Source organism: Emydura macquarii, unplaced genomic scaffold (genome assembly GCF_026122565.2).
Source record: "Emydura macquarii macquarii isolate MOO-44397 ecotype Brisbane River unplaced genomic scaffold, CSIRO-AGI_Emac_v2 contig_1070, whole genome shotgun sequence".
NCBI lineage: Eukaryota > Metazoa > Chordata > Testudines > Chelidae > Emydura > Emydura macquarii.
Genome location: NW_027131207.1, coordinates 143,370 through 168,805, shown reverse-complemented (window position 1 = coordinate 168,805; position 25,436 = coordinate 143,370). Strand labels below are relative to the sequence as shown.

The 25,436-nt window shown below is 39.9% G+C and overlaps 1 protein-coding gene across 2 annotated transcripts in view; it reads right to left on the bottom strand.

The window, feature by feature from the left end:
- LOC137151447 (cohesin subunit SA-2-like) overlaps positions 1 to 25,436 on the bottom strand; it is an 81,516-nt gene that overhangs the window by 42,335 nt on the left and 13,745 nt on the right. For both annotated transcript variants that reach the window (XM_067545707.1, XM_067545708.1), the window contains exons 3-13: positions 21,678 to 21,762; positions 20,898 to 21,044; positions 18,662 to 18,758; positions 16,980 to 17,056; positions 15,479 to 15,550; positions 14,089 to 14,293; positions 12,725 to 12,876; positions 10,181 to 10,254; positions 7,963 to 8,086; positions 2,164 to 2,262; positions 685 to 764 (exon numbers count right to left, since the gene is read on the bottom strand). In XM_067545707.1, coding sequence (XP_067401808.1) covers positions 685 to 764; positions 2,164 to 2,262; positions 7,963 to 8,086; positions 10,181 to 10,254; positions 12,725 to 12,876; positions 14,089 to 14,293; positions 15,479 to 15,550; positions 16,980 to 17,056; positions 18,662 to 18,758; positions 20,898 to 21,044; positions 21,678 to 21,762 — 1,212 coding nt within the window. The remainder of the gene's footprint in view (positions 1 to 684; positions 765 to 2,163; positions 2,263 to 7,962; positions 8,087 to 10,180; positions 10,255 to 12,724; positions 12,877 to 14,088; positions 14,294 to 15,478; positions 15,551 to 16,979; positions 17,057 to 18,661; positions 18,759 to 20,897; positions 21,045 to 21,677; positions 21,763 to 25,436) is intronic.

The following is a 25,436-nucleotide window of genomic DNA, read 5'->3' as shown; positions in this document are numbered from 1 at the left end:
GACAAACTCTAACTATCAAACTATTGCACTGCTCATTCTGAAGACTGACCCCAGCAAGTCACAAATTCAGTCAGTCATTCTCACTACAGCACTCAGGGTTCAGTGAGAGTAAGATTTACAGACCCAGGTCAGATTATTGGCCCATCAAGTTCTACATCCTTCCTCCAGCAGTGACCAATACTTTGTGCTTCAGAAGAAAAGCAAACCCCACAATGCACCTGATCAATTGTGTAATGTCGTATATGGATGAAAGCCATCTCTCCCTGGCCATATTCAGGAGTCAGCTTATACTCTGAAGCACAAGAAGCTTTGGCTCCTACAGGATCTTAAAATCTGACCAGTACCTGCAATGGGATGCAGAGTCTATACATATAAAAAGAAGTGCAAAACCAAAAGGGCAAAGAAATCTCACTATTCCCATATTTTAAAAAAATATCATTTATAAAATAGACATGATTCTCCAGAATGTGTTATAATGAAATAAGCACACTTCTTAAGTAACACTTAACTTTGGTCACACACGTCACAACAGATTTTTAGCTTGTAGTTATCCCATTTAACCCATGTCCTGCAGGGGGCAATTATTTCTGAGCACATTATCAGTAATAGGTGGATTCCTCAACTAATTACATCTGGGTCTTGTTGCCATTAAAACAATATAGAACATTAAAAAAAATTATTTACTGTGACATAAGCATCAAGAGTTTCATGGCTTGAACTGCTACTTCATGGTCCTTGTCCAGAGTCATGGACACAATTCGATCCTAATGGATATAAAAAAACAATAAAAAGATGTAACACTTTTTGTTCTGGATAAATATTTATTTTGCTACAGCAAGAACTAGTAATGAAGAGACTTGTTTGTATTGCAATGACGAGACATAAGGCAACTTGCTTTCCACCGAGTTGTTCCATCACCCTTGAAAAAAGTATGTTTCATTTCTATTGCGTTAATTGATTAATAAGACATTAGTATAGATGCAAGAGTATTTCCACAAGAAACTGACTGCAGCTTACAAATTACAAATGACTGGCCACTTCTCTGTAAAATGAAAACCAGTTAGTAACAAGATGCTAAATCAGGTTAAGTGCCAAGCTACAAATGTTATATAACTAATTTATCTACTCAAAAGTGAAAAAAATTCTAGAAGCCATAACCCTGCGGAAAAGGTAAGTAGATTGTGGATCATGTGGCTGTTTAACAATGCACACCAATACTATACAGATTAAGACAGAAGTACAGAGGACTGCTGTAAAACTGTTTAAAATATGGATTAAATTTAGATAGGCAGAATTTATTTACCCAGATTGAAATTTGGCTAAAACATAAGAATTATTATTCTCCTCTTTCAAAAAGTGCCCAGCGGATTTTTAGTGCCCACAAACAGCAAGTCTTTGGTTTTACATGACATCCAAAAAACTATACCTTCAGCAGAAGAGTATGCACTATCTGGGGCATTGGTTCAGTCCTCTGAAGGAAGAGTAACACCTACTGAGTCACAATACCACTTCCTGCAGCACATTGGATTTTCTTACCCAAGTACTGACAAGGCCCAAGCCTGTCTAGCTAGTGACAGCTGATGAAATCACACGCAAAGATGACATTAAAAAGTAGAGTGCTGCTGACTGCTTGAACTAGCCTGTATGTAGCAATATGATCAGTGTAGAATACTAGGGTCACAACGGCCTCTGCTCAGCTCACCAAACAGGCGCTCAGGGACTATCCATTTATTGTCTAGCATTTGACTTGTTCGGACTGGGGATAGGAGAGCTTTCTGCAAGGTTCACAGAGTCATGCTGGATCAGCACACAGTGATACATTCCCGTAACTGTCTATGCAGAATCACCCAATCCAACATCTAACATACAAACCCAGTTTTGAGGAAGGAAAAGGAACACAAGGGTCTTTGGGATGCCCAATACTCCTTGCCAAAAGAATCCTGGCCAAGAGCCTGGACATGGCTTTCTGCAGAGCCTACCAACACCATTTTGTTCATTAGTGAAAGCAAAACCAGAATGTTCTCATGAATGAAGAGAACATCCCCCCACCCAACAATCCTAGTCTGTCCAAGGAAGCGAGAGCCAAACTCTGCTTAAAATATCAGATCCTGTGTGGCTAGCCAAACCAGATTAAAAAAAAAAAAAAAGATAAAATCCATTTACCTTGAATCTGCTAGTAAAGAGATCCATTTTGGAAACCAGCTCTTTTCTGTTATAAATCCCTTGCAGTCCCAGAAGACACTTCAACCGCACTTCAGGATGCTATAAGACAAAGAGGAATCTGCTACAGTGACAAATCTTTGATGACCTGATGGTTATCCTATGGTAATGGGAGCCCTATAAATACCTATGATAGACTAAGCAAAAACTGCCTCCATCTTCATAACCAGATAGATCTGTACGTATGTCACATATGCCTAATAGCATACTATGGGCCAAACTGAAAAGTGATTTCTAAGATCATGTTACAATCCCATAGAATTTGCAACCAACTACCAATGGGAGTGCAAAGAGTCCAAGATCATGTAATTCACATGCCCAGTCTGTAAGAAGGTGAAAGTAGGGGAGTGGCCTACTTAGGATAGGCCTTCTTATATCTTTCTGCTATTTGTTTTTCTTGCAACACTTTCCTCAGATATCTGTTAAATCAACTTAGAGACTCCAAGACTAATTGGGCCAAATTCAGAGATAATATGTATGTATGTTATACAATACTAAACTAGCATAAGTCTAAGTCAGTCAGTATGAGGGTGTTTCGGTTGATGCTGGGACACCTAGTGAAGTTCTTATGTTACACTATCAAGACTCCCTCATGCCTAGTCTACATTGAGAAATTACTTCAGATTAAAACACTCAGAGTAGCCAAAGGATGCCATCTTTAATATTTCACATCCATTGGCTGTGATTAATCCTAGAATCCTCCCTCTATTCCCTCCTAGAGTTAACCACAGCCAACTGACATGTTGGTAAACACAACAATCCTTACCTATCCTGATTGCTAAGTCATGTCTGAGCTCATGTTGGTTAAGATGTGTCTTAACATGATACAATTTTCCAGTGTAGACAAGTCCTCAGGCTCCCTTCTGTGTTTGACTAGCAAATATAGTTGGTTTATACTAAAAATATTTATGGGTTTTATAAAGATTTACCTCATTTGTTTCTCCGTAAGCCAATGCTACTCCTTACAACGATTGTATAAAAAGAGTGCCCTTTTCCTAGACTTTGAAATAACTCAAGCATAATGCTCTACTTTAAAAGGTCAAAACCTTTAAGAATATTAAAAGACAGTCATTCTGGGACTCTAAAGCAGAATTCACTGAATTCTGCTGCACTCTCATGGCAAACGGTATCTGCAGAGTCCCTGTAATAAATTACAGTCTTGTATTCACTTTCATCTCCTACATACTAGGGGTTTTTTTCACTTCTGTCTCTTACATGGCAGAACAAATAAAAGAAATCCAAGAAGTGCAGACCTCTTGCAAGGAGGCTATCCATTACTATAAACTTCCCATTCTCCTGCTTAAGACAGAACGCAATGGGTGCCATGCAGCAGGAGGCATTGACTAATGAGTCTGTGTAAGGTGCTTTTTAGTTAGAAATATAAAATGAAAGATCACCAAAGAATATGAATACTGATTTTCAATTTATCATTCTGTACCACATTCATCAGGCACATTGCTTGAACTACGCTCACCTCTTAAAAATTTAAGACTGTTTCCACAGGTGGACTGTTCCACCAGTTGAAACTTCTTCCAGGATGACAGCCCAAACTTGTTAATTACCGCTGACTACTGCCTGGCATACCTCAGACAAGATCAATGCAAATTTATAAACACACTCAGCAAAACCACTTTACCTCAAACCCGTCTTGAGCCACCCACAGTATTCCATTCCTGGGCTGTAATCCTGAATAGAGACTACATCTGTGCTAAATTTAAGTTGTGATGGTTGTGTCAAATGGTCAGATATCCACTGGAGCACAGAGAGAAATCATTGTCATTTGCACTTGTCAGTCAGGCACTATTTGAGGTAGGTCTGCAGATATGAAAAGTTAATGCCTAATACCACACCACCTGCCTTTCCTAATCTCCCTTCCCACTTCAAATCTCTCAGTCTTAACCCTATATGTATATGTATGTTTTATGTGTTAACGAAACTACCTCTAAGGGCTAAGAATGAATTTTACCTCCACTGCCATTATTTTTATTGTCTTCTTTATATTTCTCTCCTTTGTTTTAAGCCACATTTCCTGCCCCATTTTCCTGTTTCTTAGAGTGCGTTTACCCATCCCCCACCGCTTTTTCCATTATTTAAACTTCTTCCCAAATGATTTCAGCACCCTTTTGCTACAAATAAAGCCCTCTTTTCTTTTCTCTTACCAGAATCACCATTCTAATCTCTTTGATTCTATAACAGGAACTTAATTTAAAATACTACTGAGTTGTTAAAAAAAACCCAGCTCACTCTCCCACAACATTGCCAAAATAAAATAGAGTGAACACTTCTTTTTTTCAGAAAGGACTCAGAATACATGCAAGAAGTAGGTGTGTTGATAAGAAGATGCTAGTTTTACAGAAACACTGTTGCAGTGTGTACATGTGAACTGCCATGCCACCTGGGGGGCAGTTTCCACAGAAGGATAGTCAAACTGCACAGATGTCCTGTCACTGATAACTTCTCAAACTAATTTGAAATTAGACAGGAAAAGCAAAGACTTGTGGTTAGCACCCAGGACTTAATGTCAGGAGGACACCTGGGCTCTTTTCCCACCCCAGCCACGTTTTTCCCATGCAAAGCAGCGAGAGAGCCACTTCATATCTATGCTTCAGCTTGCTCCTCAGTACAAGGGGATCTACCAACTTAGCACTTCTCTAGCACCTTACATTATAGAACCTCAAATTAGTTTTGCAAGGCTCACAAGACTGTTTTGTTCTTGAATCTTTTCTCCTGCAATGTAAATACATTTGTTCTAAGAGGGATTAGGTTTTTAATTTTTTTTTCTAATGAAAATGTTATTTTCTATAAATAAAAACCTCACACAATTCCAAAGCTAGGCTGCAGCATTACACATGTGGATGTCCCAAGTGTATGTAGTACACATTTTATTTTCCTTAGAAAATCTGTCACCCTTTCTACTCCTTTCACATAACCCACCCTGCTCTTCTCCATTGTTCAGACTTGACCCCTCTCACATTTTTCCCTGCCCCTTTTTATTCTTCTGCATTTAATTGTTCAGATCAATATTTTGGTAGCCAAACACCCACTGTAGACATCTAAGTGCCACTTTGAGTGTCAAAATTCACAATTAGGCACCCAAGTTTGAGAAATAGGCTGATAGCTCTTTAGGAAAGAGGTTAACTATATAGTTATTTTTATTGTATACTGTTGCCAGATTTTGTATTATATTTTGTATTTAGCGTGGGTCGTTAAAAAAGCAAAATTTATTCTAATCTTCTAGAAATAATTAACTACTGAAGTTGTTTCAGCAGAAAATTACACCTTTGGGACATTGTTCCACGGTTCTTACTGGGGCATAGAAGGACTTTTCGTCTTTTATTTTGAACTCAGTGCCACAGAGGCATGGATTTGGAACATCCAATTAGGTATGGGAAATATTTTCTATGTCAGCATTAAGTCTGTGTTATATAAAAATGTCATGTCAAAATGGCATCACAAGGGTAAAATAAGTCATTACATTCAAATAAGACTTTGAAGACCAAATAAGTGTTTAAAAAAAAAAGTTTTAGTCCCCCCATGACTGACTGATTTTAGTGTATATTTAGAATGCCATGTGTTATGGCTACATTTTCATGTAGTTAAAACAATTTTGTGGTTGATCAAATTTGGGCTCTAAAATTATTTGGCAAATGTCTCTAGAACTATATTCCAAATGACAGGAATAGTTTGCAGTATTTTTTTAAGCCAGTACTGCAATGCAATATTGGCATTGTAATCAATCAACTGAATGGAGATGAAATCCAGAGGCCTTCTCATTTTATCTCAGTTAGTTTTTGCTGCAGTGATTGCTTCCCATTAACAAGCATTTTCTTTTTTTAAAAAAACAGCGGTTTCCAGTGTCCGATAAAAGACAGCAGATGGATTGTGCGCTCAAGCCAAAGATGCCAAATTTTATAATTTTCATATTGTACTGCAGTGACAGTGATATCATATATTCTAAGAAAAAAACTGAAAATTCAATGTTTGTAATTTGAAAAATCTCTCATCTGGTCATACCTTAAAAAGTTGCTATAATCTGATCTCTGAGAAACTTCTCTAAGGCTACATCTACACCACATAGCACTTTCAGCAGCCTACAGTGCACGTCTAGCTACATGCCACAGTGAAAAGTATCCACATTGCACGTTTCAAAGAAAGGCTCCAACAGAGAGGAGGCAGCAGAGAAAGGCTTCAGCTGCTCCCCACTGCCAGAGCCTATCACTGTGGTGAGGAAAGGCTTTGGCAGGAAGGAGGCAATGGAGAAAGGCTGAACTTTTCCCCTGCTGTCTCCCCCACTGTCAGAGCATTTCCCCATTGCTGGAGCCTTTCCCTGTGGCAGGAAAGGAATCTAGCAGTGGAGAGCTGACAGCCCTTTCCCCCACTGCTTCCACGCCGCTGCTGGAGCCTCTCTCTGTGGAAAAGGGCTTCAGCAGCGCAGAGCTGACTCTTTTCCTGAGGAGGGGAAAGGCTCAGCAGGACACTAAAAAGGTGGAAGTGTAGGTGGAAGGCACAGCTTGGGCCAGTAGCAAACCTATAGCGCATGCTCTCAGTTCACATCCACACCCTTCAGGCATGTCTTTATTCTACTCATTTAATCCAGGCCTCACTATTTACACGGTTATGTATAGCCACGCTGGGGGGGGGTAGGTGGATGTATATATATACTATATGCTGCCAAAAGAATCCTGCAATGTAAATGCACTCTGAAAGTCTTTGTGGGAGCAGGGCTTGTTATTGGTAAATTAGTTTCCTTTTAGAGAATTCTAACCACTACTTCTATAGTTATAGCAGGAAACAACAAACAGTGATATGTGCACCCTCTGCTGGCTTTACAGTTACCTAAAATTCTATTAAAAGAACTATGCAACATCATATATAATGATGCAAAAGGAAAGACATTCTGGCATTTATACAGAAGCTATATAAACTCATTTTATTTATTTTAAAGGATACCATGTTCAGTAATTAATCATTCACAGAAAATACTGCCTCTGGCTGGCTATCAAGCATACATTGGCAAGTCTAAGAAAAATATGTTCACAGGTTAACTTTTTAAAAACTAGACATATGAAGTTCAATTCTGCTCTAAAACAGGAAAACTGCTAAACAGAAGAAGACAGAAGCCTTGGAGGTGCGAGGGAAGGAAGAGATTTTTCAGAAAATTTTAAGAATATAAGTGGTAATTAAAAGAAGATGAACAATAACAAAATAGTTGACAGTTTAAATAATATTTTGCAAATGTTCTCATAGTTCCACTCATTTTGCAGTTCAGAAATAAAGAGCATTATTTGTCTCTCTCTACGAAATAATATATTTTAACAATGTAGCTTCTTAAGACAGAAGTTTAGCCTACCTCTAAAATCGTACATGCTAACAGAGGATATATTCCATGTTACCACTTAGCAAGGACAGGTTTCAAAATCAATCTACTCAATAACACGTCACATAGCTTGAGGTCACACATACACACATGTCCAGCAAAGCTATACATACACACCATGGATCACTGCTGCATGCTTCCACACAGTTTTGTGCTTACAATGGATGAAAGTAAGTACTCTCTTATTACTTAGTACTGTAAGGAGAGTTTTAAAATAAAACATAGTATTGGAGGAAGGGAGACTTTTTGTCCGTGTAAGAATATTTAACGCTAAAGTGTTTTAACTTTTAGTATAATTTTAAAAATCTTGGACTAACTTTCCTTCTATGTGAGAGATACAGGGAGGAGGAAGAGAAAATCCTCACCTTATCATACAGCATCCATCCAATATATTTCAAGTAACCATCATTTAAGAATGTATCAGGGTACATTTTCATCCAGCTGCCAATTTCCTCAATGCAGATAGCCCGGATCTCAGGAATCACATCACTGTAAAATTACAAAACTGTGTTATAAACACATTTATAAATACCCACAAAGGTATCAGGTTAATTATTTGCTTTTCCTAGCGGGAGATGAAGAGTTGCAGGTATACGTACGATCCCAAATAGCATCTTAAATATCCATTCACTAACTTTTAAATGTGTCTTTAAAAATCTACACATCTCCTACAAAGAGTTTTTTATTGTTTGAAAAAACCACTGTTAGCTACACAAGTTCCACATTACAATTATTTTGAGGGATTGGAAGGTCTTTCAACCATAAACTTATTACTCTCTAGCCAGGTGGAAGAAGCAAACAAAAGTGTGGAGAATGAGGCTTTGTCTACACTATAAAAATTTGTCAACATATGTTATGTCGACTTTCAGGCAAAGCTATAATAATAGTGGTGGCTGATGTCCACACTGCTCTCCTTGGGTTGGTGGACTGCATCCTCACCAGGAGCATTTCCACTGCCCTAAGGGGCAGTGTGGGTGGAGAGATGGGTCTCTCAACTCCCTGCCAGGAGCCTGTGAGCTCCCGGGCTCCCTGTGGGCTGCCCTCCTACTCCCTGGTTCTAGCGGGGAGTGCAGCTGCAATCACCGTGTCCCGCCCAGCTGTGAGTGGGCAGCAGCCACCCACATCCTGCCTGGTCCCTGTTTTCAGCAGGAAGCAGCTGCCCACTGCTGCATCCCGTCTGGCTCCCATCTTGCAGTGGGAAGCCGGATGGCAGCCGACTGCGTCCAGGCTCGGAGCTGGGAGCCGGGTGGCAGCCATCCTAGTCCTGGCTCGCAGCCGGGATCCAGGCTCCAGCCACCCACATCCCAGCTTGCAGCGGGCGGCAGCCACCTGTCACCATGTCCTGCTCAGTCCCAGCTCAGAGCTGGGATCTGGGCAGGAACTGCCTGCATCCCACCTGGTCCTGGCTTGCAGCAGGCAGCAGCCGCCCATCACCGAGACTCGGGCAGGAACCAGCTGCACCAGGCTTGCAGCAACCGGGGCTTCCCCAGCTTCCTGGCAGGAGCACACCCTGGTTTTCTTGTCAATTTCACCACTCTAGCAAAGCGATGAAATTCACAAGTATGACAGCCCCACCAACGCTATAAAGGGACACAGTGTCTACACTGACACTGCGTCGCCCTAGCTGTGCCAATAAAAGCCCTACACTTCTCATCAAGGTGGTTTTATCTTGTTAAAAAAACAGGGCAGTTTTGTCAACGGGGAGGGGGGGTGAGGGGGGGACGACGACGACGACGACGACGACAACGGGACACTGTAGTGTATAAACCAGAACTGTTTTGTCAACAAAACTGACTTTTGTGGACAAAACTCTCTAGTGTAGACCAGGCCTGAGTGAACAGAATGAGGGGGTTACTTTCTAAGCTTAAAATGGGTTCTTTCAAATAATTCAGTATTATGTGCTTTTTCAGAACAGTTTTCACTATCCCTTCAATATTCATCTTGATTTTAGTCTGGACACTTTGTATGAGATTTTCTTATGGGATGCATCTGCACCATACAGACTTATTTTTATTCTCTTAACTTAAGGGTTTCTATTCGTTTTCTCAGTGAGGGAAGTTAGATTGTCAATTCTTCAGGAAAGGGACAACCAGTTCCTATGTGTTAGTACAGTGGCTCTCAGTCTTTCCAGACTACTGTACCCCTTTCAGGCGTCTGATTTACACCCAAGTTTCACCTCACTTAAAAACTACTTGCTTACAAAATCAGACATAAAAATACAAAAGCATCACAGCACACTATTTCTGAAAAATTGCTTACTTTCTCATTTTTACCATATAATTATAAAATAAATCAACTGAAATATCAATATTGCACTTACATTTCAGTGTATGTATATACAGTAGTATAAACAAGTCATTTTCTGTATGAAATTTTAGTTTGCACTGACTTTGCCAGTGCTTTTTATGTAGCCTGTTGTAAAACTAGGCAAATATCTAGATGAACTGATGTACCCCCTGGAAGAACTCTGGGTACCCCTGGTTGAGAATCACTGTTAGTACAACACGTAGTACACTGAGGTCGAGTCTTGATTAAGATCTTAGGGTGCTATCTCAAAAGAATATACATGATCCATATCCTTACCAATATCTCTGTAAAAACGTCCCTTTGAAAATAGCATTCATCATATTCTCTATTTCCAGTGGTTTCTCTTCATACTGAAAATACAAAAAGAATTGAACATTCCAAGTAGGGAATACAACAAATCCCCTTTATATTACAGGAAATCTGTACCAAAGTAACCACATTCCCATTGTTACCACTGGGTGCAATCCCCTAATGTTTACACAATGCATCAGTGAAAAAAATGAGCCTGTCTAGATTAGGGATTTGAGTTGGTGCAATTACATCAAAAAAGATGGTTACTTACCTCGTAACTGCTGTTCTTCGAGATGTGTTGCTTATGTCCATTCCATTATAGGTTTGTGCACACCTCCGTGCATGGTTACCGGAATTTTTTTTCCCTTTAGCAGACCCCGTAGGGCCAGCTTTGGCATCCCCTGGAGCCCTGAGCACATGCCGCGGTATATGAAGCACTGCTGGCCCTATGCCCCCTCAGTCCCTTCTTTCCGCCAACTCCGGCAGTGGGGAAGGGGAGTGGGTCATGGAATGGACATGAGCAACATGTCATCTCAAAGAACAGCAGTTACAAGATAAGTAACCGTCTTTTCTTCTTCGAGTGCTTGCTCACATCCATTCTATTATAGGTGACTCACAAGCAATACCTTGGACGTGGGCCAGAGTTACAGATGACCTGCCTGCAGCACCTGCTGGACGATGGCGTAGTGGGATGTGAAGCTATGTACTGATGACCAGGTGGTGGCTATGCAGATATGCTGCACGAGCACTCTCGCTAGGAAGGCTGTAGATGAAGCTTGAGCTCTGGTTGAGTGTGCTGTGACGGTTCCCAGAAGAGGCACCTTTGCTTGCACGTAGCAGAACTTGATGTAGGAAGTTATCCACGAGGAGATGCGCTGGGCGGAGACAGGTAAGCCTTTCATCCAGTTGACCGCAACGAAGAGCTGCGTCAATCTCCGGAACGGTCTCAGAGGGTCTCAGAGGGTTCCAGCACTGGCTTCTCCTGCAACACCGGCCCCTTCTGTCTAGGCAGAGGACGGGGCGGGGGCAAGGCCAGCAAGGTTCTTGCTGCCTGAAAGGCCTCTGGTGTCGACGGTGCTGGTAGGTGCAGAGTGGCCTCCCACTCCCAGGATTCAGGGGAGGCTCCCTGGCTGGAGACGCTGGCTCTGGGGAGCAGGTCTCTGCAGTCCGGCTCCAGTACAGTCCGGTGCTTGACCCCGCCTGCTTAGATGGTGCCGGGGAGTGTCCGTCTTCCGAGCGCTGCTTCCACTGCTTCTTCTTCGATACCGGAGATGCAGCCCGGTGCTGAGGTGGGCCCGGTGCCGATGGTGCACTCTACACCAATGCTACACTCGGAGCAGGCTGGTTCGGAGGCCGGTCTAAGTGCTGCCTCCATGAGTAAGGCTTTCAGGTGGATTTCTCTATCTTTTTGAGTCCGGGGCCTGAAAGCCTTGCAAATCTTGCACTTATCTTTTTGATGAGTTTCCCCCAGACATTTCAGGCAGCTGTCATGGGGGTCAGTCAGCGGGAAAGCCTTCCCTCAGGAGGCACACGGTTTGAAGCCCGGTGACCAGGGCATGCCCTGCTTCTGGCAAAGTCCCAGCCGGGACTATCCTAAGTGCTAACTACCACTATTAACACTACTTAAAGTCCTATCACCTAATTAACACAACAACAAACAATTAAAGTTGAGAACGAGGGGAATTGATCACTTGCGATGCAAGCAGGAACAGTTCCAGCAACCATCACAGGCAGAAAGAAAGAACTGAGGGGGCGTAGGGCCGGCAGCGCCTCATATACCGCGGCATGTACGCAGGGCTCCAGGGGGCACCAAAGCCGGCCCCATGGGGTCTGCTAAGGGGAAAAAAGTTCTGGTAACTATGCACGTAGGCATGCACTCACCTATAATGGAATGAACATAAGCAAGCACTCAAAGAAGAATGAAATGTCATTGGATATCAACTACGAATCCCAGGTACTAAGACGCTTCATATAACGTGTTGGGTAAGGAAAAGAATCTTGTTCCAGCAATACACAGAAAGAATGCTACATGCTATTACACGACTAGTTTGCACGTGTAGGTCTAAATTCTCTTTGTAATGCATTTGGACATGTGGTAGAAGAAAAGTCAGAAGCTGGGAAACCCCCAGAATACCTCTGGATGAGGTGGTCCAGTGTTATCCTGACCAAGCCCCAAACACTTGGTTGAAGTCTTCAGAGACAATAGTCAATTTACTGACTAGTCACATCCCCAATTTTGAGAGGCCATCCTCAGAACAGACACTTCAAAGAATACTACGCACACTACCGCTACACAATGGCTACAGCAAATAGCAGTGCATGACTGTGTGACATGTCTGGAGTGCTCACCACCATAGCACTGAAGCCGGTAAGTCAGAATTGCTTTGCAATCTATCATAGACAATGCTTAGCAAATATCACATCCCCATATTTCAAAAGTGTCAGAAAAACATGAGTAAGTCAGCAGCTAGAAAAGAGCCACCTCTATTACTACATCTTCACCCATTCCAAATAAAAAACTTGCCCAACCTTTTTTCTTTTTCTCTCTAGTTGGTCCAGTCTGTGATTGGTCCTCTTGACAGAAATCCTATTCTTCTCCACCTCACACAGCCTTTGAGCATGACATTTGCTGACATCAAGATTCAGATTTACACTTACAAGTGCTGTCAGAAGCTTCATAGCTGAAAAGGAAGAGAAACCAAATAAGCAAGGCTTCACGCGGTGGTACACTTTATAAAGTATATTCAACATGTTAAAAAAAAACAAGTGTATCGATTAACTCCAACCCTGCTTAGGTAGAGAGATCACAATACAAAGTAGGAGCAGCAAAAAGTCAGATGCTGGAATAATATTTCATTTAAATTTCTTACTTGGTTTTGAAGCAAAAGGGTGGTCAGAAGAAGGTGTTTTATTCTATTTTTAATTTTATTGATATACTTCTTTTGGTCCAGACGAATTAACTGATAAATGAGTCAAGTCATACGTGTTGAAGATTTCCTACTTAAGTTTGGTCAGCAATCTAAAGAGCTAGTATAAGTGCCTTCCTCAAAGATGAAGAAATATCATGAAATCAGTGTAAGAGCTCATGACCATGTGAGCAAGAGTCTAGTAGTCTTTATGAAGCAGTGCAAGATGCATCTACTTTTGGTAATTTAGATCAACAGCTAGATTTCCATTTGTCAGTGGGCAGGGACAGAAAAAATGGGGAAAGCTGTTCTGTGGTCAACTGTTGGCTTTCTTTTTTAAAAGTATAAACTCACCTAGATACTATCATGCTGTGTGAGATAAACAAGCTACAAAAGTGTTCATCTTAGTATCATTTTAGTATCATAAGAAACCTCTTGAATGACAAATTTCTTAGGACAGTTTCATAGGTTTTAAGATCCTCCCTTTTATATTAATTATATTCACTCAGTGGGGTTAGGAGGAAAATTAGTCAGACAAAACTAACTATGAAAAGCAGCTACTGCTAATGCATAACTTCCAGTAAACGGCAGAATTCTGAAGTTAATTATCTCAGCTGTTACAAATGATTTTGCTAAGTATTAAAATGCAACTGAGCCACTTAACAGCTAATCTACATTCCAAGCTTCCTCTTTCAAACAAGAGTTTTGGAGTGCTGAGATACTCTCGAAAGTAATTTAAATATCTCTGCTTTTCTTAAAGCCAAGAGGATATTTACAGTGTCCAATGCTTCCAAATTACAGTCAGATATATGCAGAAGGAGGTTATTAATACTACAATAGCATCCATAATGTGCTAGGCACTGTCAATGTACAAAGAAAGACAATTCCTGCCTTGGAAAACTTACAGTTTATACAGCTGGTCAGTTTTATAAACACACAAGTCACCAAAACCCATAGAAAACTGATAGCAACGCGAACTGTATTTACCTGCTAAAGTGCTAGTGTGCCTGAATGCTCTGACCCTGGAGTCTGCTAGCCCTGTGAGCAGTGAGATGACTGTGTCCATCAGGTAACTATCATAGAGGATGCTGTACTGGCACTGCTGGATTAGCACAGCAGTGAACTCACAGAAATTGGCCTTGAACTTCTTCCAGTATGGTCCTGGTTTAATGAGTGGATAGTCTTCATTGTCCTATATTAGAAGGAAAAAATAATTATAAAAACTGAAAGTCTCATTTACTTTTCATTTGTGTCGCTTGTTTACTATCTCTATTTCTCCCACCTTAAACAGTGAAGAGACACGTCAATTTGAGTTTGGTTTCAAGTCAGATTCTCATCAGTTCCACAAGGAAGTTCTTATGCTCTAGAAAGTCTTGATGCTAACCCTTAATGCCATCTATGAGCTGCAGCCTGACCATCTTAGAGCTCACCTCTTCCCATAATACAGTAGATAGCTAAAATCAGGAGGTACACTGTGGCTAATTGAGGGTAAAACTCTCAAAGGCCTGTGAATCTATTATAGAACTCCACCACTGCAGAACAGAGAAACACAAGTCATGCTACTGTTAGGGCACAGTGGAAGACATTCTGCATACGATGCATGCAAGTCTCTGCTGAACAACTGCAGCATCTTTCCTGGAGACACAGCAAGAAAACCAATTCTAAGAAAGAGTCATAGATGAAGGGCCTGGTCCTTTGGGATAGGATTGCTACGATGTGTGTACATGGTACTCAGATACTGCACTAGGGTGATGGTCACATACAACAATATAAATAGCACAAGTGCTGCAAGCCATTTCTGATATCAAACACTGAAGAGAAATAGTTTTTATTTTTAAACATTCTATGTTTTCTTTTTAAAGTTGCAGAAATCTCTATTAGGCTTCAATTTTGTAAAAGATTATTTTTATGAAACCTAAACTTTGGGCCTAATTTTACTTGACAGTGGCCCTTCCAAAATATTATCTAAAGAAAATAATTTTTAAGGGTGTGCATGAGGAGAACACGCACATAAGTAAAGCCACTAGGCTATCTGGGTGAGGAAGAAAACACAGTTGGATACAGTTCAGGATCAAAACACTCCATTCAAACAGATGTTTGAACACCATATGCCTACTGTACCTGACATAGGGTTCAATCCTATCAGGTGCTGAGCATTTTCAACTCTTGTAAAGCCATTGTGTTTTCAGGGATTCTTGCAGAATGTGATCCATTATAAATCAATAAAGTTTATTTATTTAAAGCATTTCTGCAGTCACACAAGCAACATCACTGCACTTGATTTTCACTATTATACCATTAAGCAGGTCCAATTTTCACATATATGCAGCATTTGAAATTTTCACTTCAGGGTAATTCAAGAAATGCAGTTACTTACCATGTCCACTGGCCACGTAACAGTCAGAATCCAGGGATAGGCCATAAATTTCTTGTATTGCAATCCTGTTTCCTAGAATGCAAGAGACAAAATCATAAAAGCTTTCGATGAAACTACAGAAGTGATTCTGAAAGATTTTACATACATGAAAATATCAATTCTGTATCATGTTTTAAAATGCCATTAAACTTGAGATTGCATACAGTTTCATCCTTAGATAAGACAAAATTCTTATGGATACACACACACACACCTGTCAATCTTTTTTCCATTTCAATGGGATTACTCAAGGTATTTAAGGCTTGTCTTTAGCTAAAACTAATGTGTTCTTTTTTACTATGCTCTGAAGTGTCCCTAGCCTCTGTTTGTCAAAAGCTGGGAAGGGGTGACAGAGGATGGAACACTTGATGATTACTGTTCTGTTCATTCTCTCTGAAGATTGGCCACTGTTGGAAGACAGGATACTGGGCTAGATGGACAAGGGGGGTAGGGTTTACTACACTGGTGCAAAGTGCAGGTTTGCAGGATAACTGTGCCAAACTAGTGTTCTTATAGTATACTGACCTGTACTGGTAAAAGCGTTCCCCAGGTGTTTGCTGGATCAGGGCTATTATACATTAAAGCAAAGTATTCACTCCAGGACAGTAAAAGTCCAAGTCCAAGATGGATAGAGTCAGACTTTTCAATTGAGATTGGTGCAAGGTTTGCTAGGATAACTGTGCCAAACTAGGCATGTTCTGACAGTATAGTATACTGATATTCCTGTACTGGTAAAAGCGTTCCCCATGTAGGCATGGCCCAGGTGTTTGCTGGATCAGGGCTATTATACATTAAAGCATAAGTGGCAAAAGAAGAGTTGAGATTGGCATCGTTAGCCATGCAGGACTGAGGGGTGGGAGTGGCACTTTAAAGATACTGTTTTCCTAATAAACTTCAGGAAATAAGATATCCTGTTTGGATAGTGACCTGACATCATTCATGCATTTTATTATTGCTCTCGCATCAAAAGAACAGCAATGTAAATTCACACCATCAACAAAATGGGAGGGAAAAAAGTTAAAGTTCCAACTGACAACTAGCTTCAGCAGCAGCTCCTCATCTACCCACATTAGGTGTTTTTAAAGGTACCTATCAACAAGGTACCAAAGCATCATGTTACCTGCAGCCATGCCAGACTGTATCTATCACTGTAAGAACATGTTAACAGGAAAAATACTATGCCCCCAATTAATTTTTTTTTACTGAAAAAAGCTAGGTATAAGACTTGGTAAGGCTGTTGCTAAATATTATGAAAACACTGAAGACATGAACTCTGTTTCGGGCACCATGCTTCTCATTCCAGGCATACATAAAACCTTTCCCACAAGGGGGGAGAGAGAGAGAGAGAGAGAGAGAGAGAGAGGAGGTAATAGACAATGAACAATGCTATCCAATTTTCATATTAATAGCTATTGCTTATTCAAATGAGCCATATGAAGTCATAGTTTCATGTTGTACTTACCTCATCAAATGTCTCTGTCATTTTTTGCATTACCTCACTGTTGCGTAAACTTTGGAACATCTCAGCTGTCACCATTCCTACACAGGTGGAATTGAAAATGGGTATTAAATGAAAATATTCTGCCACACCATATATTAAAATTATAAAAATAATAAAGTCTATACTATAGTAGTGGCTTTAACCTGAATCCACAAGTGCCAAAAAAGTAACTCAAACTGTTCTGCTTGTCTTTGCATTAGTGCAGGTTGACAAAATGAATAGGTTATTAGCAGCTGATAACAGTGCACCAACATGCAGCTTCAGAGGAAGGGCATTCAGTTTGTCCCAAATTAACACCAATTTCTGCTTGTTCATCCACTTGTGTACCTTAAATTCCTGTTTTGGCAAGCTTTTATTATACAGGTGATTAATAAGCCACTAATCAGAACCCCCTGTTGAGTTCATTAAAGCAGATAAAGTCTACAAGATTCCAATCTGTATATCCAGAGAATATGAAAAAAAAAGACTAAGCAGTCAATTGTTCCGCAGCCATATCACCAGAAACTAAGCACGGTGCACATAATTCAGTACTTGAAAGGGAAATCACTAAGGAATAAACTGAGTGCTGCAGAAAGTAATGCAGTTGCTTCAAGGGATGGCACCATTCCCTCCGAGTCACTGCTGAACAAACACCTCGGTATAATATAAGGGGACACTGTGCTGTGGAAGGTGCTGGATTTCAGATGAGGTATGAAACTCTTGTCCATTGGTGATCATGGATCCCACGTCACCTTTCCTAAGAGTAGGGATGTTAGTTCCTGGCTCAAGGAGAAATTTCAACTTCAGAAGTTACATTCTATACTGTGTTCCAGAGGGGTAGCCGTGTTAGTCTGTTTTCAGCAAAACAACAGGTGTTCTGTGGCACCTTAAACACAAATAAATTTATTTGGGCATAAACTTTAGTAGACAGAAACCCACTGCATCTGACGAAGTGGGTTTCTGCCCACGAAAGCTTATGCCCAAATAAACGTGTTACTCTTTAAGGTGCCACAGAACTCTCATTATTCTACACTGTATTCTTCTTCATTTCCTACCTCTGACTCTGAAGCTTCCAGTTAATGAGTTTTCTCTAATAGCAGTTGGTGTCTCCATGCTTAATTTGGAAATAATTAATACCTAGACTCACAATCACCTTGTAGCAAGTAGCTGTAAGGAAGAGAGACACATTGGTGCACAAACAACTGAAATGTGAGACTCCAGTTGCTAGTATTTGTAAAGTACTTTCAGATCCCCAGATGAAAGTACTAGGCTAGTGCAAACTAATATTCTGAAATCAACAAAAATTTAGGATTTCAACTCTGAACAGTCATGAAAAATATTTTTCTCAAAAATCAGTAATTCTGTAAAGACATGTGGGCATGTTTCAGAGCATTAGAGTTGTTTGTTACACAAGACGCTTGAACTTGCAGCCCTTATATGCATACAACTCTTAAAGTTAAGGGAAGTTGTATCCACAGAGGTTGAAGAATTTGGCTGTTGACATCCTCCATCATTAAACTGGATAGAACTAGAGCACATTGAAAAAAACAATCCATCTACATAGAAGTGATTTATTATAAAAATAATTTCTGCTCCAGAAGAAACATTTCAGATGATTCATCTGCTGTCCAGCAAAAAGAAATGCTTATATGATACTGAATTACCTTGACAGCCTGAGCACTGAATGAAGAAGTTGATCAGATCTAGAAGTGCCACATCTCGATCTTGGTTATAAACTTCAATCCAGTCATCTACCACAGACTAGAACAGATTACAGAAAAAAACAGTGAAAAAGGCTGAACAAAAGCACAATATACTAACAACCTAGGATATCCATAACATTGTGTGTCTTACACTATTCTGTCACCAATATTTATAAAAAAAAGATATCCAGAATATGCTGTCCATCATTTTGTTATAGCCACAACAGTATGTGTGTGCACAACGCCTTCTGAAGCGAAGTAAACTGTTAGAATGCTATACCCAGAACTGCACATGTGTCTATATGCAGTGCTAAAACAAACCCAGGCTATATTAGAACAAAACAAAATATTTGCTATAAAAACAACAAAAACCCCAATATTAATATAAAAATTCTTCCTAAAAGTTTCACAACAGAAGAAAATTAAAATGGCCGTTGGCACCATCACTAATCATAAAGCACAATCACATACCATAAATATTTACAAGATTCATATAATGCAAAAAGATGATAAAATACATTTGAGAAGTTTACATATATTGTATCAGCCATTAGAGAGGAGATGAACTATTAACACTAATACTGACTTTAAAAAAAAAAAAAAAAGTTTTATGTAAAGTTTGCCACCTTCTGTTGTTACAGGCAGCATTTAAGAGGACTATAACTGAAAGAGATGAGGAAAAAAAGCTTTACTTTCATTGAATTTCATCCATTATTCATACATTCAAATGCCCGCGCCAGAAGGGACGACTGTGACCATCTAGTCTGACCATTTGTGTAATACAGGCCTTAGAACTTCTCAAAATAATTCTTTTTGAACTAGAGCTTTCAAAAAAAAAATCCAATCTTGATTCAAGAATTGCTGATGGTGGAGAAACCGCCACCACCCTTCTTAAATTGTTCCAATGGTTAATCACGCTCAGTGTGATGAATGACAATGAATAGTCACTGGGCTAGGGAGAGTGAGAATGACTCTAGCCTGGTGGTTAGATCACTCACTTAGGATGTGGAAGACAGGCTGAAATCTCTATTCCAGGAACTGCATTCAGTAGAACAGCTTCAACAGAAGAGACTGAGACACTCTTCCACACACCAGAATATCCTACAGCTCTGTTAGGGCCCTGCCCTGAGAGGTAGAAAACCCAGGTTCAAATCCCTTCTCCAAAACAGACTAGATGATGAAACTGAACCCAGGTCTCCTACATTGTAGGTAAGTGACCAAACACTAGGCTAAAAGTTATAAGGAAGGCATCACCACCATCTTCCCACATCACTTTGTGATTCTAGACCTTAAGAAAAAGCTAGAAACATGTCTTTCAACCCAAAATGGATTTTTTTTTTTGATTTGCCAAAAAAATTTCACAATTTCCAAATTTGATTCAAACCAAACCAATTTTATTTTCAATTTTTTTGTAAGGACCAGTGAACTGAATGTAATTTGTTTGCCCAGCTCTAACTGTGAATTAAAAAATAGTGACACCACGGCCCTGATTCTGCAAGATGATTAACCTGAGTGGACCCTTTGTCTGCATGGAGCCCCACTGAAGTTAATAAGGCTCTTCATAGGAACAAGGGTTCACCCACACAAAGCCTCGTACCTACAATATTGAATATATATTAATTAAAAAAGGGGGTGAGGGAAGCACTCCCTTGATTTCATAAGAATTTCTTCAGCAAGGAAGAAACATACTGACTATACAGGGAAACTGACTGGGGGTGGGAGTAGATAAAAGCCAAAATTTCTTAAAAGGGATGCCTAAAGTTCAGCTCTCAGGGCCACATTTAGGCATTTAAGTATCTTGGTTTTCAAGAGCCCTGAGCACTTAGTAACTTCTAGTGAAGCCAATGGGAACCACCAGGTTTTGAAAAATCAGATACCTTTTTAGGTGCTTAAATACTGCCTTTGGAGCCTGGCTTTAGGCACTTATTGTTTGGAAATCCCTGCCCAAATTTTTTCACTAATTTCTTTCATTGTTATAGTAATCTTAGATGTTACTTGCATGTACAGTAGTCAAAAAAAATTTGAGACAAGTGTAATTTTTCAAGTTGACTGCCTAACAAAGCGTAGACGAAGACTCAATAGATTTCAAAGTTAAAACAGAAATTCTTGAGGTTAAATTAACTGGTATCATTATGTTTCCGTTCCCCCCCACCCCCCAGCAGCTACAATGTCAACTCAGTCCAGAAACTGAAAGTACCTGCATTGCCCTCTTGCCCATGCTGACCACTTCAAACAATGTAACTGCTTCAACCACTTCTCCATTCTGCGGCTGGCTTGTCCTTCTGCTCCTGGAAGAATTTCTTCTTATGTTTTCACACCGTTCTTGGACCTTTCTTTTCCCTCTCTAAAATTATTCAAGAGAAGATGTGTAACCATAAGACAATTAATGGCCAGCCAGACAAATGCAGGCTTCCTGGATTTACAGTATTTTATCCTCTAGCAATATGTGCATGTTACTCCCATTACAGCATTTCTCCAGGACTTTACAGAGGACATGTGTAAATGTTGTCTGACTGCCAGTAGCAAGGAAATATCAAGTACAGCAGTATGGGGAAGGGATAAAGAAGAGGATATGCCAGGTGAAGCTTCCTTTTGCAAGAACATCCTTAAGTAGGAGAGTGTAACTGGTGAGCAGCTGCCAAGTGGTTGCACACCGCTGAGAGGGCATGTAGCAACGATAGTCATTTCTGAATGGTAGATGGTCAACAAGCATGGAGGCTTGCCTATTTGCTTGCACGATAAGCACTGCATTTAGTACTAACGTCAGTTGCACGTATGTGCATTTAAGGAAGCTTATATCCCAAAGTGACTTGATTGTGATTCCTGATGCCAACAGAATTTGGCATTAAACTCTAGCCAGGGAACGAGAGGTTAGAGGCTCTTCATCCCCATTGTCAATGTCATACAATATCCCCCTTCCCTTTTCTCTTCTTCAGTTAATAACCTACTAATTTATATAATGAAAGCATGAACTCACTGGAGTTTGCAAGTTGCCATTTCTCAGACAGGTACCGCTCTGTACAGTGGACTCAGGCACAGTCTCATCATGGATAGCATTTTCTCTGGAGCATAATAAATAGAAAATAGATATATAGGACTTCTCCTGTGAACAAACTAATCTGCACCCAAAGAACTGATTTTCAAAGTCTCCAAAACAGGCAAAGTGCTTTGAAAGTACAGTAAGTTAAATATTAAGATGTCAAAGCTTAGGAGGAAAATAAAGTGTACTCATGGCCTAATTTTACCTCTGCATAATCTGCATGTTGGGTTTTGAAGCCGATTGATTAATCTGCAATGAAATTACATCTTTTCTCAGCATTTTCCACAGTGAACAATATGCTTTAGCAAAGGTCACTTCTAAACTATCTTTAATGAACTCATTGTCTACCACCAGGCAAGGGAAGATGGGAGAAAAGTTAATAGTGATGGTAACCACTTTTCATTCTATCATCATGCCTAACTTGAAATTAACTTTTAATCATAAAGAATATGGGATCCAATTATTTTTCACAACTACCTACACAACAAAAAAGAAAAGTGAATACTTAATGAGGAACACCATTCATGGAGGATATTGTATCAGTGACGCAGCCACTATCAGCGATATGTGACAACAGTCCCTTCAAAGGTATCTGAAAATTTAAAGGCCCATAGATTTTTAAAGCCAGATAGGACCATTAAATCATCTAATCTAACTTGCTGTATAATATGGGCCACAGAATTTCATCCACTTACTCTTATATTGAGTGCAATAAAATACAACAGTGAAGTTTACTGACTTGTTCATTTCTTTAGAACCCCTACATGGAACAAATTTGCATCCTGCTCCTGCAACTAACTCTGCAATTTGCAGAGCAGACCCGTGCACCTGAATAGAGGCAGTTGAAGCATCAAGGCTTGGGTGTATTTCATTGGTGATAATAAAGGCCAGTTTTTGTTGAAACATTTAAATTTACTTTTTGGACCTACAGGGACTGCTCAGCATTAGTAAGAGATGCAGAATTAGGCCCTTGATGACTCCCACATAGTTTAAGTATTGTTCTGCATAACACCCATATCCTACAAAAACTTATGCATGTCCTTAAGTAGTCTCATTGGTTTCAGTGGGACTTCTCACCAGAGTAAAATTAAAAATGTACATAAGTGTTTGAGGGACTGAGTGCTAACAAAGTAATTTATGGTGAATAAGCTCTTAGGTAAATTTTACTAGTTTAGAAGAAGTTCAACTGTAGAGAGACTGATTATAGGTAACAGCCAAGTCAGGATGCTACATGCAAGAATTATCAAATATTTCTCTTTGATTTATTATTTTCTGAGCTGCAGAGAATAAGTGAATCAGTCAAATGCTGTGTAAACCATTCTAGTTCAAAACTGGAGCTGTTAAAAAGCTAAACCTATATTATCTTGTTCTTCCAATACACACTCTTTTCCTGATCCCAGATGGCTCTCCCCAGATATTAATCCTTTGTACCCACTAACTAATTAAAAAGATTTAAGAATGTACTTTGGTAGTTCTTCTACATAATTAATTTCTCTCTCCCTTGGTTTTGAAGCTGGGTGTAACATTATATAGCTGGGCTAACATGTTCTCACTTGTGCTGTTTCCTAGAACACCAACACCAGAGTGTAGCCAATCAGTTCACAACTTGCGCAACCCTTTTTGTCACAATTAAAATAGTTGTTATAATGCTCAATATAATTTTGCACTATTTCCCCCCCAACTCTTCCCATACAAAGTACTGCAATCTATTTGTACCATTCCATGGTCCAAAGATGCCTGGGCACATTTCACAGCTGCTATAAGCAAATCAAGAAGTAATACAGTATTTACATTATGGGAAAAGTAAAGATCTCATTGTAAGACAACTCAGCCCAGCTCTTGTCTGAGCATGCAGAGTACTGCTTTTAAGAACTGTTTAGTATTCAGTTCAATTAGAACTTTATATCATACAGATCTTTCCCAGACACCTCACGGAAGTGTGAAAGGTGATCTACAAATAAGGCACACATGGGAAAGTCATCTTTGAATTCAATAGCATTGCAGCAGGGTTGAATTTGGCCAATAGCATTTACTTCATAAAAGTGCCACAGGCCTTCTGCTAACTAGGCTATTAAGAGTAGCTGAGCAAAAATTACTGAAGCTTCAATTTTTTAGGTTACTTAAAATATTGGGTTACCTCTGTGGCCACTGCACTGTGATGCAAAAGCACCATGCGGTAACATAACCCTAACAGCCCAAAATATGTAATGATATGTAATTTAAAGAGTCAATTACAGATCTTTGAGATATCGCTGTTTTTTTAAAAATAATTTGACAAGAACAACTTACATATAGCATGCTTTCCCTTCCCTTCTCCTTTATATTATCTGTAGGGTTTCTATTTAGATAAGAAATTATCTGGGTCAAGGACTCATCTTGCACGTGCAATAGACCTTTCGCAAATCTCTAAGCACCATACAAACGATACATTTAAAAAAAAACACACAAGGAGAGTCTTACACAGGAACCACATTAGAAGGGGACCAGATGACCACAGCAGAAGTCAGAAAGAATACACCTCAGGATGATGTAGGAAAACACCCTCTCATTTAAAAGCAATGCAAAGAATCAGTAAGTGTTCACCATCCCTCACTAGGTACGGATTGGAGTTACTTCCAGAAGGACTATTGCCTGTGTTCAAGCTCCTCTAATCTGCTTCCTGCCTTTCTCTATCCATCAAGGAAGCCTGCAGAGTCTCCCTCATTCACCAGATGTTCAAACAAACTGTTTGTACACATTAATAAGGGACACAATTTCACATATTGCTGGTCTACAGGTTCTTCCTTTTCCTCAGAAAGGCCTGGCCTCTCTACAAGTGGATGAGCAGTCTGTAGCCTGAGCTTCTGCTTCCCCTCACTGCTCCTTCTCTCTTCCAGGCAGACTGATATCCACTTCCTTTCAAGTACAATAGAGAGCTTCCCTAAACCATCTCTCAAAGTCTGTTTTTTTTTATCTTTTTATATCCTGATCCCATCCGACTTACTACCTTCAGCCACAGGATCTCTCACTCAAAACTTGACATTTATGGCAAGTGTTACAGTGTTCCAGAGCAGAGACAAGAGCAACTGCAGTAGCCAGAGTAGCCTCTGTCTGACTAGCCCAATGTGGGATTTGTACACCCAAACACACAAAAAATATAGAAAGCAAAATCAAAAACAGCCATAGGTAAGTTTCCTTAAAACTGACATTTGGATTGTTTCGTGGAGCTACTGTTCTTCCTGACTGATGTGGTTTTCTAACTTTATGTGTTGGGGGCTGCACATAAGCTTTTTTAGTTTCTTGATTTGTTCTGGCAGACTTTTTTTGCATCCCTTAAAAAGAAATTTTGATCTTTTTAAATCTTTATATAGTTTTTCTCTGCAATGGATTGCTAAGTTTCTTTCTCTTCAAATGCTTTTGTTTATTTTGGCACAGAGTTTCCAAACTACACATTAAAGCTAAGGCTGAGGTCCTACAAACTCTTAAGTACATGCATAACTTTTCAACAAGACTGCTCACAAGTTATGCATATGCTTAAGTGTCTGCAGGATGTGAGCTGAAGTAATGGAAATTATACCACAAGAAGCTATTTAGCAGACATTGCTGAAGTCAATTAAATTTACCTACATTATTTGAACATCTTTAATTTTCTTTGAACATATTTTATAAGCAGAATTAAGTCCCCCTATCCTGTGTCACAACAGCTGTATCAGAGTA